Consider the following 18324-nt stretch of genomic DNA (forward strand, 5'->3'; position numbering starts at 1 on the left):
TCTGCTCTTTTTATACCAGTTTGATAATTCCATCAATAAGAACTAACCAATCAGATAGCCCCTATAATGCAATACCTGAGAAGCTTCTAGAAAGAGACAATACTGCAAACACTAGGAAACATATTGAACAATTGAATATACCTAAGTAACACTGGGCAATTTTTTTCGAAAGTGTTGCTTCCTCAGAATTTTTGTTTTTATCATAGGCCACTTGAAACTGAACACAAACATAATTTCAGACTACTTGTATCAGGTAGGAATTTGAAGAAACAAGAAACTATTGAATATACTGCATTTAATTGCATAACGGTGCTGATGCTTTGCAATAGTTCAACGAAGCTAAAAATATTTTGTTGATGATTTTTATTTGTGCTCAGTGGCTGAGGCTTCTTGCTTAAGTGTCCAACAACAACCAGCAGCACTGATAGATTCCAGTTGTCCTGAAACAGTTTCTCCATGACCACAATGTCCTGGTGAAATCTTTCACCATGCTCATCACTGACAGCACCAAGGTTTGCAGGGAATGCAGAAAATTAATATTTAGAGACATGTTGCACTTCAGGATTTTGTATGCTTGAGACATGTTGCCAACTAGCTGCATGTGGTTTGGTGCTCTGTAGTTGCCAAGAAAATTTTCAACAATATTCTTGAATGCCTTTCATGCGATTTTCTCCTGTCCCACTAGAAGTTCTTTGAATTGCCTGTCATTGATGACCTGTTTGAGTTGTGGACCAACAAAAATACCTTCCTTCATATTGGCATCAGTTATTCTGGAAAACATCTGTCACAGATGTCAAAATCCTTCACAGAAATTTATAGCCTTTCTAAAATCTGTCTTGTCATGCGGCATCCACCCTGCCTAAGCATGCCCAGAAAACTTGTCAGCTTACATTGTGGGCAACATTTTCATTAACTTCAAAAAAGGTGATTTCAAAAACATGGTGCATGATAGGGAAATCATGGTGATTTTTATGATCAACAGCCCAAAATCCGTAAGATACATTTAAAAGTATTCAGGAAGCAAGATCTTTGTTGCCCAGTGTAATTAAAAATATAAACAAGCATTGGAAGGTTAAACTACATTATACAGGCTAATCCAACAATTTTTATCCCAGATTATCATTTCTACCACTGATGGACTGGCCTGTTATTCCCAGGAATGAGGGTGTTGAATGGGCACACCGAGTTTGACACTTTCTCGTTACCATTGGAAGATTATCACGTTTTACCACCTCCCCCCGGAGATACAAGCATCTGCCCAGGTTTGCTATCAACACAAAACATTGCTGGTTCTTCCAGTACATCTGCTTAGAAATTTTCACCCCTTGTTGTCCCATTGTGTCTAAGCATTTATTATCTTTGTGCACATAGAAAGGCCACGCAACCTTTTTCTACCTATTTATCATTCAAGCAGTTTTTCAGTTCCTCTGATATACTAATTGTGTATAATCACAGACATATACAGCAGAGAAACAGGTCCTTCAACACACTGTGTCCACACCACTCACCAAATGCCAATCTCTGCTAATCCCCTTTACAATCACTTGTTATGTAGCCATTTATGCTTTGGGTGATTCAAGTTCACCTACCTAACCTGTTAAATGCTGTTAAAAGTCTCTATCTCCACTACCACCTCATGCAGCCTGGTCTAGATTCTAACCATCCTCAGGATGAAAAAATTCAGAACTCCCTCACCTTTAGATGATTTCTCCTGGTCTTAGACTCCTTTAGTTTATAGCAAAAAGTTTCCTACCATCATTTACCTCTCTCTGGTCCTCATCATTTCCTATCATATCACTTCTTCATCTTCAAGTCCAGAGGAAACAAACTAATCTGTCCAGATGAAGAGTCTCAACATGAAACATTGATTGTCCATTTCTCCCCACAGATGATCTTCAATCAGCTGAGTTCCTCTGCAGCTTGTTCCTTTGCTCCACAACCCAGCATCTGCAGTCTCTTGTATCTACCATACCAAATGTGTCAGGACAGTTTTTGGAAGATCTTCATAATGAACACACAAACACTCTTATGCACAGGCCTCATTTAGATAAAGATCTTGAAGAGCTGTTGGTAAGTGTGTCATCTGCTTACACTCTAAAACAAAGCCAGCGAAGACACCTTCACAGAATTGGGCACTCAATTATTACCAGCGAACAACTGATAAATTTATTAACTAATGAAAAACCACTCGAAACAAATGGAAGAGAAGCATGATGGGCCCTCCATTGCAACACTTGTACTGTTGAAGAACTGAGAACTATTTGGTCACGTTGCATCTCGGCAAAAGAAATAGATAATAATCCTAAGTATTGTCATTTTTATTTGAGCATTTCATAAAAGAGAAATCTGTTAAGCACACATAGATTTCACTATATTGTCCACTGGGTAGTGGAGACGTCAGTGAATATTATCCAAGAAATAGTGTGATAGTTGTTTTTTTTCCCCTCTGTGTTGTTTTATACGTAGTTCAGTCTAGTTTTTGTACTGTCATATAACACCATGGTCCTGAAAAACGTTGTCTCATTTTTACTATGTACTGTACATAGCAGTTATGGTCGAAATGACAGTAAAAGTGGCTTGACTTGACGGGGTGTTCAAGTTTAACAAGCTGACATAAGAATGAAGCCACCTTCCCAAATGGATTATTCTGTTACTGAGTAATTGATGTGTGTAAGAAAAAAAGTAAAGGCAAGGCTCCTCCCCACACCCTGTTTGGTGTTCCGGGCAACAACCTTGCCGCTTCTTTACTGCTTGTCTGTTTTGTGAGGCCGAGTTGCCAGCTCAACGCCCAGCCCAGCACAGACGGAAGGCGTGCAAGGAACCGACTGGATTCAAACCCGGGACCACTCGCCCCGAAGTCTGGTGCGGGTGCCACTAACCACCAGCCGGCCAATTAACGTGTAGAAGACTCTAACTATGAGGGAGCTTAATTCAAATCTGGTGAGGGAAGAATGGAAGAGAAGTTCGGACAGAAATGAGATTATGACTCAAAACAGGCGAGAAAACATTTTAAACAGGATAATAATGTTTACATGTGAGCATCACCTAGCAAATGCAACACTTGGTGAGATAGGTTGTGAAGATAGGAGATATAATTAGAAGTGTATGTGTAAATTAAATGGGATGTAAGAGAATATCGGAGAGCTATGTAATCGTGAGCATACTGCTGAAACTGATCCAGTGAAAACGGTATACAGACTCTATTGAATTGAGTCAGTAAGAAGTGAAAATGACACGAATAATATAACTGCATAAAGAGACACGGGAAACAGGTGGACAGGGTGAAACCTGTAAATAATGTAAATGCCTGATGAGCCTTTTCATTTCTAAAAGGGGGGGAGCACTATAGAGTACTTCGATGTGTGACATGAACAGTGCTGTTGGAGAAAACAGAATAAATAAGATGCAGCTCTCAGTCTCTTACAGTGAATCATTGCATTCCCACCACGGCTTGCAGTTATAATTAGAACTCACATTTATATAATAATAACCAGTTCTGTAGTTGACTGGAGTCTTGGCCACGTCCGTCAGTTTTCAGACATCTAAGCTCCAATCCCTGTCTATCTAACCTTTTGCCCATAAGACCATTAGACTATAAGCCAGAGGAGCAGAATTAGGCTATTTGGCCCATTGAGTATGGTCCGCCATTTCCCTCTCAGCCCCAATCTCCTGTCTTCTCCCCGTATCTCTTTGTGCCCTGACTAATCAAGAATCCATCAACCCGTTTTAAATACAGCCAATAACCTGGCCTCCTCGGCCACCTGTGGCAACAAATTCCACATTTCGCCACTCTCTAGCTAAAGAAATTTCACTTCAGCTCCATTCTAAATGGACGTCTCTCTATTTTGTGGCTGGGCTTTCTGGACTTAAAACTCCCCCACCATAGGAAACACGCTCTCCACATCCACTCTATTGAAACCTTTCAGCATTCGATAAGTTTCAATGAGATCCCCCCCCACCCACTGTTCTGAATTCCAGTGAGTACAGGCCAGAGCCATCAAACGCTCCTCATACGAGAAGCCTTTCAATCACACAATTATTTTCATGAACGTCCTTTGAATTCTCTCCAATGTCACTACATCCTTTCTTGGATAACGGTCCCAAAACTGCTCACCAGTGGAGGGTGGAGAGATAATGGGCATTGTGTAGATAGGAAGGATTAGTGTTTGGGTGCTTTTGGTACAGTTCAACATTGTGGGCCGAAGGGCCTGTTCCTGTGCTGTACTGTTCTGTGTTCACAAGGAGAGCACAAGAAAACAGGAGCAGGAGTAGGCCAATCAGCCTGTCAAACAGCATTCAACGTTGATCATGGCTGATCTGCCCCAGCCCCTAACCCGTTTCCCATACCCTCAGTACCCCAGACTTCCAAAAAATCATCTACCTCCATATTAAATACCTCCAATAATTTGCTATGAGATAAGCACCAAACAGGAAATTTCAGTTTCTAACATACATCCCAAACCTCATTTATCATTGTCAATGATGGGTTAAAGGATGTTTTTCTTTTAAATTTCCTGCAGCGAGGCATCTCTCCTTCAATTTCCTGTTCTCTTCACACCCTTTCTCTGTTCTTTGTTTAATCACTCTGCTTCCACCTCTCCTGATCCCCTGCTTTGGAATTGGTTTATTAATGTCACATGTACCAAGATACAGTGAAAAGCTTGTCTTGCACACGGTTCAGACAGATCAATTCATTGCACAGTGCATTGAGGTCGCACAAATAAAACAGAACCAGAATGCAGAATAAAGTGTTACAGTCAGAGAGAGTGCAGTGTAGGTAGACAATAAAGTGGAAGATCAAAACAAAATACAGTAAGCTGTGAGGTCAGCGTAATTTACGTCATACTAGGGAATTGTTCAATAGTCTCTCCTTGAGCCTGGTGATAGGTGCTCTCATGAGCTTCAAGGACAGTTTCTACCCAGCTGTTTTTTTCTGCTTGATGGGAGAGGAGAGAAGAGGGGGAGTGAGGGGGGTCTTTGATTATGCTGACTGCTTTACTGAGGCAGTGAGATCCTTCTTCAGAGCTCTCTCTCCATTCTATTGTTCTGACCTCTCTTCCTTTACTCTGGCCCTTGCTGAGTCGAACGTAGTGATGCAGAGGCTTCGTGGGTGTGACCACAGAGGCAGGACGTGGTGGGTGCCAGGTTCCCTCTGGGGAAAGGGATCTAGCCAGAACCACATGCTATGCATTTTGATTGTGCACTCTGCTTCATCCAATGAGGAAAACAAGCTGAGAATGCAGAATTGTGACAATCAATGCTGCAAAGCAGAGGTCATACCGAAAAAGTGTAAGCTTAAAACCAGCACCAAGATGTGACTCCCTGGTGTGCAGATATGTACTGCAAATCTCAGTACACACACAGTTCAGCTTTTCATAAGACATTTGAGCAGAATGAAACCACTCAGCCCATCAAGTCTGCTCCACTATTCACCCATGATTGACTTTCCCTCTCAACTTCATTATGATGAAGTTCTTTATGATCTTCTCCTTGTGATCTTTAATGTCCTGCCTTATCAACAACCTATCAAACTTCGCTTTTAATATACCCAACAATTTGACATCCACAGCCCTCTGTGGCAATGAATTCCACTGATTCACCACTATCTGGCTGAAGAAACTGCTCTTCATCTCAGTTCTAAGGGGATATCCTTCTATTCTGAGGCCGTACCCTCTGATTCTATAGTCTTCCACTAATGGAAACATCCTCTCCATGTTCACTCTACCTATGCCTTTCAATATTCAGTGAGATTCCCCCTCTTTCTTCTAAACTTCATCAAGTACAGGGCCAGAGCCATCATGTGCTCCTTATATGTTAACCCTTTTATTCCCAGGTTAATTCTCACAAACCTCACCTGGACCCTCGCCAATGCCAGTACATCCTTTCTTAGATATGGAGCCCAAAACTACTCACAATACTCCAAATCTGGTCTGACCAATGCCTTATAAAATCTCAGTCTTGGAATTCACAGAATAAGATGGAAATATAAAGAATATACTCCTTTCGCAATGCACTAAGAATGTGAAGCCTATAAATATCAGTTCCATTACTCATAACCTCAATGGTTATGTATCAGGTTTCTTTTCTTGAACAATGTTGACACATAATCTCTTCCAGTCTATTTTGCCACAGGAATTAAAATTGCATAAGATGTAAATGAGAGCAACAGGCACTCTCTTACTACTCCTCATTCCACTCTTTTATCCTATCATCCTGTTTATCTAGTTTCCTTTAAATTAATCTGTACAATTCACATGGTCATGGTGTCATACAACAGAGAGAGAGGCCCTTCAGCCCACCAGTCTATGCTGACTATCAACTTTCCATGGCTGCTTATCTCTTTTACCAACACTTGGTCGATAGCTTTCTAAGCATTGATTCAAGTGTTTATCTGTCTATTTCAAATACTGTTAGAAAATTTCATCACCCCTTCAGGCAGTCCAGCTGCCCTTCCAGTGAAAGAGGTCTTCTTCAGGTACCCATTAAGTCTTTTACCCCTTACCCTAAACTTCTGCCCTTTAGTTTTAGATAGCCCCTTCACTGGGGCAAAGTTTCTTATTACCTACCCTATCTATTCCTCTTCTTAATTAAGTGCACCTTAATTATGTCCCTTCTCAATTACCACGGCAACAAGGAAAATAACCCAGTCTATCCATTCTCTCCTCCACGTGGTAATATAGGGGTCAGTGCGTCACTTTGCAGCACCAGCGATTCCTGCTGCTGTCTGTAAAGTGTTTGCACATTCTCCCCGTGACCACGGAGCTCACGTTTCCTACCACAGTCCAAAACATGCAGGTTCGCAAGTTGTTGGCGCACTTTGTTGGTGCCAGAAGCATGGTGAGATTTGCCTTCTGTGGAAGCTTGTATGACGTATAGCTTTGGGGTTGTGCTCCCAATGGGTTTTTTTCGTGGTTTTTTCAGTTAGTAGGGTTTTTTTTCCTTTTAGTTAGTAGGGGTTCTTTTTTTTTCCGTTTAAAAAAAAATAATTCTTAACACTACTTTTTCTTATTATTATTGATATTTTGCTTAGCTTTGTTAATCAGTTATTTGCTAATTTAATTCTTCATTGTACATAATGGCATATTGACTTGATTACCTTAATGTATTTTTGTTGATCTTCAATATTAATTAATAAAAAAGATTTTAAAAGTGAAAATGAGATTTGCGAACTGCCCCAGCATATCCTCGGACTGTGTTGGTCAATGATAAAAAATGATGAATTTCTCTGGATGATCCAATGTTTCGACAAACACGTGACAAATAAAGCTAATCGTTCTTTCTTTCTTTGTTTGCCATCCCAGGCAACATCCTGGTGAATCTGCACTGCACCCTCTCCAGTACAATCATATTCTTCCTGTAGTGAAGTGGCAGAACCGTACACAGTACTCCAACTGTGGTCTAACTACCATTTCCTGAAACTGCTCCATTAGTTCCCTGTTTTATGCCACAGACATTGGAAGCAAGAATCCTATACACCCTCTTCACCATCTTACATAGAAACATAGAAAATAGGTGCAGGAGTAGGCCATTCGGCCCTTTGAGCCTGCACCGCCATTCAGTATGATCATGGCTGATCATCCAACTCAGAACCCTGTATGTACCATTTGCCTTTTTCACCGCCTGCTGTACCTGCATGCCCACCTTCAATGACTGGTGTTCAATGAAACCCAGGTCTTGTTGCATCTCCCCTTTTCCTAATTGGCCACCGTTCAGATAATAATCTGTTTTCCTGTTCTTGCAACCTTCCCAAATTCTTCTTACCTACCCAAATTACCACCTTGAGGAACCTTTGGACTACAAAGTTCAAAGTAAATGTATTGTCAAAGTACATATACGTTACCATATACTGTACTACCTTGAGATTCATTTTCTTGCAGGTATATACAGAAAAAAATAATACAATAGAATTTTATGAAAATCCATAAAGACTGATAAACAACCAACGTACAAAAGACGACAGACTGTAAAACAATACCGAGAACACAACTTATGCAGAGTCATTGAAAGTGAGTCTGTAGGTCATAGAATCAGATCAGTGTAGTACGATTGAAGTTAGCTATAAGACTGTATGACTCCATGATTCTAAGATGGTCCTAGAGCCTGGTGGTTATAGGGTCCCCTCTGTTCCTCAATCACTCTTTCTGCTCATTATGTAATTAATCTTACCTATTCCATATGTTACCAAGTTCCACATTCTCATCACTGTCTGTATGATGTCTTGGTTATTTTCAACAGCTAATGTATATTTTATATTTCTGGTTCCTGTTTCATTCTATCTCATTAGTGAAGCTATATGTAATCCTGTAGATCACTTTGTAAAGGCCCAGTGATGGGCTCATTCATCAAGCAAGGCTGTATTCACGCCTTTTCCCAGAAGAAATTCTGTCCTTCATTAAAGACCATCTCCTCATGGAATTCCATTTGCGGCTAAATAGATTGACGGCTCTTTAATTCTCCACCATTTCCATGAGGACAGGAGCCTGCACCACTGCATCTCAGTTTGCTGAGACTGAAAATAAGAGATTGACCTTCAGTTCACACCTCATCTTCTCCACAAATTTTCCACCAGGGCTCCCACTTCATGCTGGGAAGACTATAATCTGTTCCATATTCACCACAAATTTCATGAAGGAACAAGTTTCAGAAAATCATCTTTCAAAGTTCAAATACTATACTTGATGTAAGTCACAGGATCCAACAATTTTTTTGGGAATCCGAAGGTGAGTTACAAAAGGACACTTAGATCCGGGTCTAAATTGCTGTTACATGAAAGGGATACACAGATGACCTAGTGACCGTGCCTCCTGAGTCGGGAGAGGTGACCCTGAGATCTCCACAAGATCCTACATCAAAGGGTAAGATTTACAAAAATGTTGCCAGAACTTGAGGGACTGAGCTATAAGGAAAAGTTGGAAAGGGTAGACTTTATTCTTTGGAGTATAAGAGGCTGAGAGGTGATCTTACAGAGGTGCATAAAAGTTATTACGGGCAGAGTGGATCACGTGGCTTTTTTCCCAAAGTTGTGGCATCAAGAAATATAAGGCATGGGTTTATGGTTCAACGTTCAAAGTTCAAATTTATTATCAAAGCACACATATGTTATCATATACAACCTTGAGATTCATTTTCTTGCAGAAAAAAATACTTTACTTTGTTGTCACCAAACAATTGATACTAGAGCGTACAATCATCACAGTGATATTTGATTCTGTGCTTCGTGCTCCCTGAAGTACAAATCCAAGTAAATATAATAAAAAAATTTAAATTATAAATCATAATTAGAAAATAGAAAAGGGAAAGTAAGGTAGTGCAAGTTAGGTCCAGAAATTTGGAAGGTACGGCCCAGATCCGGGTCAGGATCCATTCAGCAGTCTTATCACAGTTGGAAAGAAGCTGTTCCCAAATCTAGCTGTATGAATCTTCAAGCTCCTGAACCTTCTCCCGGAGGGAAGAGGGACAAAAAGTGTGTTGGCTGGGTGGGTCGTGTCCTTGATTATCCTGTCAGCACTGCTCTGACAGCGTGCGGTGTAAAGTGAGTCCAAGGATGGAAGATTGGTTTGTGTGATGTGCCGGGCTATGTTCACTATCTTCTGCAGCTTCTTCCGGTCTTGGACAGAACAATAGAGTAGAATTTTACAAAAATTATACATGAACAGACAAAGGCTGACAAATGCCAATGTGCAAATGAAGACAGACTGCAAATAAAAATAATACTGAGAACATTCATTGTAACAAGTCCTTGATAGTGAGACTCTAGGTTGTAAAATCCTGTAGATTGTAGGTTAAAGGGTAATAAATGTTCTTGAATTTGGGACCCAATTACTTCCTTCCAGATGGTGGTAGTGAGAAGAGAACTTGAGGGCAACTTTTTTACCCAGTGAGTGGCATCAATGCGGAATGATGAGAGGAAGTGATACACGAACAATTTTTAAAAGAGAGCTTGGACACATAACTGAATTGTAAAGGTTTAGAAGGTTATGAGTTAAACGCTGGCAAATGGACCTAGCTTGGTTAGCATCAAACAGCTGAGCCGAAATGCCTAATTCCATGCTGTGTAGCTCTTTGACTATTACCACACATAAATGGCACGGTACGCATGGAAGCTAATGTCATCAGTAGACAGAATCTTCCATCTGTTAGATTCTCATCTCCCCAAAAAAGCTCTCTACTTCAAATCAGCCATGGCCACTGATTCTCCTGGTGCTCAGAAGACACCAGGATGTGCCAGACAAGAATCTCCAGCAAATGAACGGCAGGATAAAGCTATCAACAGGCCACAATGATGCCATGTCCTGCATTAGGTACTGGCCACTTGCAGGAGGTCCACCTGGTCCATAGATGTGAAGGAGAAAGAAAGATCTTGACTGGTGAGGAAGCATCTATACTTCTTGTCGTTATGCTTATGGAGCTGGGAGTCTCGTCCACAACCTGTGGAAGTGTGCACATATGTTAAAGGCTTGGTTTGACTGTTCGCCATCTTATGGTCAAATGTAGGATTCCCACCTGTAACTCAGACAAGAAGTCAATATGGACTCCAAAACCTGCACTGACCTCCATGCAGGTACATCTGGATAAAGTGACCAGACATTCCCACCACTGGATCCAGAGAGTTGTGTTTATGCTTTCACCAAGGCAGTCCTAACAAGTGTAACTAGAGCACAAGCCCCCAACAGTACATTCCCCTTTTGCTTCCAGTAGAAGTGGTAGAGGCAGGTTCGGTATTGTCATTTAAAGTAAAATTGGATAGGTATATGGACAGGAAAGGAACGGAGGGTTATGGGCTGAGTGCAGGTCGGTGGGACTAGGTGAGAGTAAGCGTTCGGCATGGACTAGAAGGGCTGAGATGGCCTGTTTCCATGCTGTAATTGTTATATGGTTATATTAATACCTGATGAGTGAAAAGAATTACAACATAACCGTAAACAGGATTCTAACTGCTTGTATCACCACCTGGTATGGAGCTATGGAGGGGCCAGTGGAAAAAGCCTCAGAAGGTTGCAAACTCAAGCCAGCTCCAACATGGTGTTACGTTCCCCAGTAACCGGGTGATTTATCAGCAAAGATAGATAGGTCCACTGAAGCCTGATGCTACTATTTTCAAATGTTTTTATTTATAAAGGGGCACAAACGTATGGTTAATACAAAACATTCAGATTATATACGTCGTCACGACTCAATCTAAAGCACAGGTATAGTAATAATCAATCAGAAATAAGCTCTATCGTTGTCTAGGGGTAATGTATATATTGTTCGCTGTATATCTGAAAGTCTCTTGCGGCCACTGCAGTTCCACCAGCTGCCGTCTGTTGTGGTGTCGCGTTGGTGCACTTTTGTTAGAAAGAGAGAGAGAGAGAATTGAATGAAACAGTTACCCGACAGGTTTTCCAACCTGTAGGAGTTCAGTTCTTCGGAAGTCTCATGAGAGTCCATTCTGTGGCCTCCCCTGTAGCTAAGCCGTTCTTCCGTGGTGAGGTCACCAATCCCAGGCAAGGAAAAGACGCACACGAACCCCACCACTGGCTGTCGCTATCAAAACGCTGTCGCAGGATTTCTAGCGTGTCTTCTGGTGCGTCTGAAGGGGTCCTCCCCCCCAGACCCTCCTTTATACTTCCTCACGGGATCGCCGGTGCCAATCTCTCTCTCAACAAGCCCACTTTGCCCGAGGGCTTTACACGTGGTCTTCATGAGACAATAGTCAAAGAGTCGCTTTATTCTGCTTCCCGGGGAACGTGGTCTTCAGCACGTCTCCCTCTCTCTCTCCCATTTTCCTGTGTCTATTCAGCACGTCTCTCCCCCTCTTGGGTCATTTGACCCCCCCTTGACTAGGGCTCTTGCGAATCTCACAAAGGAGGGGGCTGGGGTCATAACCTTCCAAGCATCAAAGAGAGCATCAGAAGGCAGTATCCATCATTACCCAGGAAATGCTCTTCTCATTACCACCATCAGAAAAGAGGTACAGGAGCCCAAGGATACACTCAACATTTCTTCCCTTTTGCCATCAGATTTGGGAACAGACAAAGAACTATCCATGAACACTACCTCAGTATTTTTGCTCTCTCTTTGGACTACTTAATCAGTTTTTAAAATGTATTTCTGGCTGAGTTCAGAAGAAGAGTCTCTGCCAGAAATGTTGACTGTTTACTCTTTTCCATAGATGCTGCCTGGCCTGCTGAGTTCCTCCAGCATTTTGAGTGTGTTACTTGGATTTCCAGCATCTGCAGATTTTCTCGTTTCACAACATCCTGATTCTGAGTTAGCGAGGTTTAGCTGCAGCCTACCTCAAAGGTAAGGAATATAATGAGATACCATTAGACAATCCTTAATTCAACCTCTTCTGTTAATGTCATTGTAGCATTTCTCTCTGCACTACTTCACGACTACGCTTTGGAGGAGATTATTGTTTTTGTGATCAGCACTGTATTTATAATTACCATGAATTCTGTTTACTCTGTGAGTGAGTTTCATGGCAGCATTGAACCCTGGTGTGTATGACAATTAACTAATGTGAGTCACAGCTCTACCCCACATACCCAAACCCCACATTGCACCCTAATATATGACAATTAACTAATCTGAGTCACAGATCCACCCACCATCCATAATCTGCTCCTGTTCTTCTTTCTTCCCTAGTAAGTACATACATTATAGAGCATATATGTCAAACTCAAGGCCCGCGGGCCAAGTCCGGCCCGCAGTGGAATTATCTTTGGCCCGCGAGATAATATTTAATTACTATTAAAGCTGGCCCCAGTAATCGAAGCGCCTATGGCGTATGATATGGCTAATGCTGAGTTTATTCAGGTACCAGGTTTTCAGGGTTTTTAGTGTTTATTCGGCAGTCTTGCTCGGCAGTCTTCTTCATAAGAAACGGAATTTGTAAAGTGAAACACTTTGTAGTTATAGCAGAGACTGAGACACATGAGAGCAGGCTGAAAAGCTGGGTTCGCACGCGTCCGACTGATCCGGCCCGCATGAAGCTGCATTTTGCTCAATCCGGCCCCTGACCTAAAATGAGTTTGACATCCCTGTTATAGAGCATAAAACTTTACTGCACAGGACAGGCCCTTCGTTGTGATGACCCTTTGACCTACTCCAAAATCAATCTAACCCTTCCCTCTTGTGTGGTCCTACACTTTTCTATCATCCATGTGCCTATCTACAAGTTTTTTTTTAAATGTCCCTAATGTTACCTGTCTCTACCACCATCCCTGGCAGTGTGTACCATGCACCCAGCATTCTCTGTGTAAAAAAAAAACTTAGCTCTGACATCCCTTCATACTTTCCTCCAATTACCTTTAAATTATGCCCCCTGATATCAGCCATTCCCACCCTGGGGAAAATATCTCTATGCCTCTTATCATATTGTACACTTCTATCAAGTCACCCCTGTCCTCCTTTGCTCCAAAGAGAAAAGCCCCTGCTTTCTCAATCTGTCCTCCTAAGATATGCCCTCAGATCCAGGTGACAAGATGCCATATCTCCTCTACACCTTCCCTATAGCCTCCACATCCTTCCTATAATGAGGCAACCAGAACTGAACACACAGCTCAAGAATCGGGTATCTGAGACACCTGGGGACGGAACATAATATTTTCCCGGTCTTGTGGGATGCTTGTAATGGTTGAAGTTGGAACCTACAAAGTCAGCAATTCTGACAAAAATGAAATGCCCAGTGATCTTTCAATCTCCTTGGAAGTCACCGGTAGCCAGTGTTGGGACCGTGAGTGAGGTGATTTGGTTTGCACAAACCTTCTCCCTCACCCTCTCCCACCCCTCTTCTAATTAGAGCGATCACTTGGAAGATCTGTCAGCTCACACACTCAAACTGTGCACGAGCTGTGTTCAAGGGATGACACCATGCCCACCAGATGGGAGGATTGCATCACAATCTGTTGAAAAACAAGGATTCCTGTGACAGGTTTAACCGTGTTTACTCAATCTTGTTTTCCTTCAGCATTTATGCATCGTAAAATTCCTACAGCCCCCCAAAACCTCCTGACCCTCACAATCCCAGTGCACACCTTCCCAGTACTCCCGATCAGTAGAGATCCTGCCAGGCCTGGCACCCTCACCATTGTTCCTGGTATCACAGTATCCTGGCTATTATCCTCAGTTGAGCCTCCCAGTAACATTGCACCTGTACCTATACCCTCAGTATCTACACTGGAACCATAATAGCCCCAATAGTACTGCAGTGCTCCTACTAGTACCCACCAAAGCCCCTGTACGTATAGTAACACCCCATCAGCAGCAACCCTACCCTGCAAAGTCAGCACCACCCTAATGACCATACCATTCCCAATGGGCACAGTCACGGAGCACTAAAGCACAGAAACAGGCCCTTTGGCCCACCTAGTCCATGTGAAACCATTACACTGCCTAATCCCATCAACCTATCACCCAGACCACGGCCATACCCCTCCCATATTTGTACTTATCCAAATTTCTCTCAAATGCTGAAATTGAACCCACATCCACCACTTCCACTCGTTCCACACTGACATCACCCTCTGAAGTAAGAAGTACCCCCTCATATTCTCTTAACTATTTCACCTTTTACCCTTAACCTATGACCTCTAGTTCTAGTCTCACCCCACCTCATTGGAAAAAGCCTGCCTCAATTTACTCTATCTGTACTCCTTATATCTCTAGCAAATCTCCCTCCTACTCCTTACTCCCAGGGAGTAATGTCCTAACCTATTCAACCTTTCCCTGTAACTCAGGTGCTCAAATCCCAGTAACATCATTGTAAATTTCCTTTGTACTCTTTGAACCTTATTGATACCTTCCTGTAGGTAGGTGGTCCACCCAGATAATGAGCCAACCTGGCCAAGGGGCAATATTAAAAATAACTCTGGTCCACAGCTCAGCTCTAACCCCCAATGCCCCCAGCTCACAGTCTGAGACTACTGACCCACTGACAGTAGCAGGGCAGCCACCAGCTGAATTGGGCACACTCAGCAGGTCGCAGCCAGGGTTCACATCCGTCTACCCCTCCGAACACTTGGCAGGGGACAGAGCACCCCCCTCCCCTCAGCATGTGCACTCCCCACAATCCTCCTGTTGCACCCTGACCCACCTTCCCTCAGTAAACCCACTTTAGCCCCATTAACTACCCAGCAACCAAACCATCCGCCAAGGAATCACCCCATTTTGAACAGTCCATGAACGCTACCTCCCAATTCCTCTTTCACACTGTTTATTCATCTATTTGTCTATTTATTTATTATTATAACCTAGAATTATTTTTATTATCCTACATTGTATTGCTGCCCCAAAACAACAAATGTAATGACATATGTCAGTAATAACAAACCCGATTCTGATTCTACAGTGAACAAATCTGGAAGGCTATACGACATACTCCATACGCCCATCATCCCCGCAGCGCAGTAAGATCTGTCACTGTACGCCACAGCTGAGAGCATGTGAGCCAACATCCCAGAGACCGAGGAATGCACGCATCACCGAGGGATTTGCTTCTTTACAGCGGAGGCTGACAGGTTCTTGATTAACAAGGGTGTCAAATGCTACGGGGAGAAGGCAGGAGAATGGGGTTGAGTGGAAAAGTCAGAGCAGAATCAATGGGCCAGATGGCCTAATTCTGCTCCTGTGATTTTACGGACCTCCTTCCAATCTCCCCCACCCTGCCAGTTCTCCTCTGCCTGAGCGACCATTTCCTCAGCATTACCCTAGACAGTGAATGCTGGCTGAAATTCAGGAATAAATGCCTGTGAGGATCAATACAATTTAGGAGAACCATCGGAAATAAGGCTTGCATTCATACAGCACCTTACAGAATGCTGTGCAGCTAACTGGAACTGTTGTAATGAACTTCACTGGCAGTTGACACCCAACTAAGCAATGTGGCTAAAAGCAGCTAATCCATCTGGGTGACAGTGATGGATGCCAGGGTGAATTCTCCCATTCATCACAATTAAAGGTCCTCAGTTTACCATGGTACTTGAAAGGACCATTGTCAAGTCAAGTTTGTCATTTAACTACATACACGTATAACACCAAACCAGACAACGTTTCTCCGGACCAGGGTGTAAACCACAGTATCAGAATCAGAATCAGACTTTAATCGCCAAGTACCTATGCACATACAAGGAATTTACTTCCGGCAGATGTTGTCTCTCTGCTCATAACAATAATAATGATAAATATAAATGAAAATATAGATTATACATACAGGTAGTGCAATCCAAGCAATAGTTAGCCGACAGTTAACCGGCAGTTAACTGTTCAGCAAAGTGGCCGCAGTAGGGAAAAAACTTCTCCAGTGCCTATTAGTCTTAGTCTGGAGGGATCTGAAGCGCCTACCAGACGGAAGCAGATCAAACAGTCCGTGCGCAGGATGGGAGGAGTCCTTTATGATGTTCATAACACACAATAACTCAAGAAAGCAAGAATTAAATCTACTAATGAGTTATGCATAGATAAATAAAGTGCATAAAGTAGATATTGTGGGGTACAGTAAAAGTTGTCCAATGACTCTTCAAATGCAATGTGGCAGGAAGTTCAGAAGCTGTTTCCCATCCTGACTATTCTTGTTTTTATGCATCGGAGTCTCCTGAATGTGAGAGAGGATGCTGGATGGGTGGGTGGGTGGGATCCTTGATAATAGGTATGCAGCACTCCTGATAAATGTCCCTAATGGATGGTAGGGAGAACCCCTATGATCCCCTCAGCTGTTCTCACAGTCCTTCAAAGGGACTTTCAGTCCGATGCTGATTATCCTTGTTCTACACTGAAATTTTATGTCCAGAGTTTTAGAACACGATTTGAACCCACAGCCCTCTGGCTCAGGGGGGAAAGCCCCATCGTGTCTCATGAGGAAAGGTTGAGTGAGTGAGTGCTTTCCTCAAAAGGTGAGCAACAAGTTGATAGAGTGGCAAGGGTTAATACCGGTTTAAGGTGAGTGAAGAAAAGTTTGGGGGGGATGCTAAAGGTAGTTTTTTTAAAAAAAAACAGGGAGTGTCTGGAATGCACTGCCAGGGTGGTTGTAGAAGCTGATACACTAGGGTGATTTAAGGAACTCTTAGATAGGCACATGGACGTAAGACAAGTGGAGGCTGTATAGAAGATAAGAATTAGGTTGATTGCAGAGTATTGTGGGCCGAAGGGCCTGTACTATGTTCTACAAACCAAGGCTCTTCTTACTTCATAGTGCATATTTTAGCTAATATTAACCACTAATGGTTGGAAAACAACAGTTATTTCTGCGTCCGACAAGTATTGTGGCGTTAATACCCATACTGACACAAGGCAGACAACATTAGATGTTGCTTTGGTATCAATACCAAGAACTGAAAGTCCTTTACAGGATATTTCACCCAGAAAAACTTCCAGGGGATGTAAGGGAGCCCTGCCTTTGATCATGAAGAATATACACTGTTAACAGGAGACACGCTGACCGGAAGAATATTGAATGAGGGGTTTTTATTTTGCCACCCTGATGATTTTAACCCCACCCTTGACTCGGCTGTACTCACCACTCATCCTCCGGAGGGCTGCATCCTTCCAGCGCTCCTCCTCCTCGCTGATTGTAAACAGGCCTCGCAGGCTCGGCGTGGACAGATAGTGCCTCTCGGATGTCCGCCTCAGTCTCCTTCCCCGCCGGGCTGCCGCTGGGACGAGGGGCATCTCGGCGGAGCGGGGAGGGAAGGATGCTTCAAGCGTCAGCGCAGCTCCGCCGAGTAAACACAAGAACTCATGGCAGTAGAAGCAGCGGCTGGCAAGCACACGAGAGGCAGAGCGGTCCGTCTGGCCTCTGTGTGTTGTTGCACAGACGTCACGCTGCTGTTTAAAAATTCACCTTCCCGTTTGCTAGCGGTGGGCCCAGCTGGAAATGAAATGCTCCCAGCCGGCGAGGCATCCGTCCCTCCTGCTCTGAAAACAGACGCAGGCAGCAAGCGCAATTTACTCAAACTGAAGGAGGTTATTCCACAGGTTTCCCTGGCAACACCACTCTGAGCGGTACACTTGCACTGATCTTTTTTTTTGCTGTATCTCTGTCTCTAGACTATTCCATTGCTGACTGGGGCTTTCCGTCCATCTTCAGAAACATGCTGCAACTTTAGTTAGGAGTTTGCTTTCGGGCATTTTGGCCTTGGCATGAGAAGGACGGTGCAGGGATGAAGGGAAGGCCCGCTGGTTGCCAGGGAGATGGAGGGTACCACAGCAGGTTGAGGGCTAAAGGTGCCCCACCCTGTTCACCCATCTTCCTCAAGCACACGCCCTAATTACAGGGAATAATGGCAGAAATGGCAATTAAATAGGCCCCATCCAGCACCAAGAGTAGAGACAGCAATTCCCCCA

At 43.2% G+C, this 18324-nt stretch overlaps 1 protein-coding gene across 3 annotated transcripts in view; it reads right to left on the reverse strand.

The window, feature by feature from the left end:
- map7d1a (MAP7 domain containing 1a) overlaps positions 1–17901 on the reverse strand; it is a 308464-nt gene extending 290563 nt beyond the window's left edge. For 2 of the 3 annotated variants that reach the window (XM_073034373.1, XM_073034372.1), the window contains exon 1: positions 17499–17899. In XM_073034373.1, coding sequence (XP_072890474.1) covers positions 17499–17649 — 151 coding nt within the window. In that variant the 5' untranslated portion in view covers positions 17650–17899. Of the gene's footprint in view, positions 1–17498 lie in introns of all 3 variants that reach the window. The other variant, XM_073034371.1, reaches the window with a different exon arrangement.
- Positions 17902–18324: the final 423 nt, after the last annotated feature.

Source organism: Hemitrygon akajei, chromosome 32, assembly GCF_048418815.1.
Source record: "Hemitrygon akajei chromosome 32, sHemAka1.3, whole genome shotgun sequence".
Lineage (NCBI taxonomy): Eukaryota > Metazoa > Chordata > Chondrichthyes > Myliobatiformes > Dasyatidae > Hemitrygon > Hemitrygon akajei.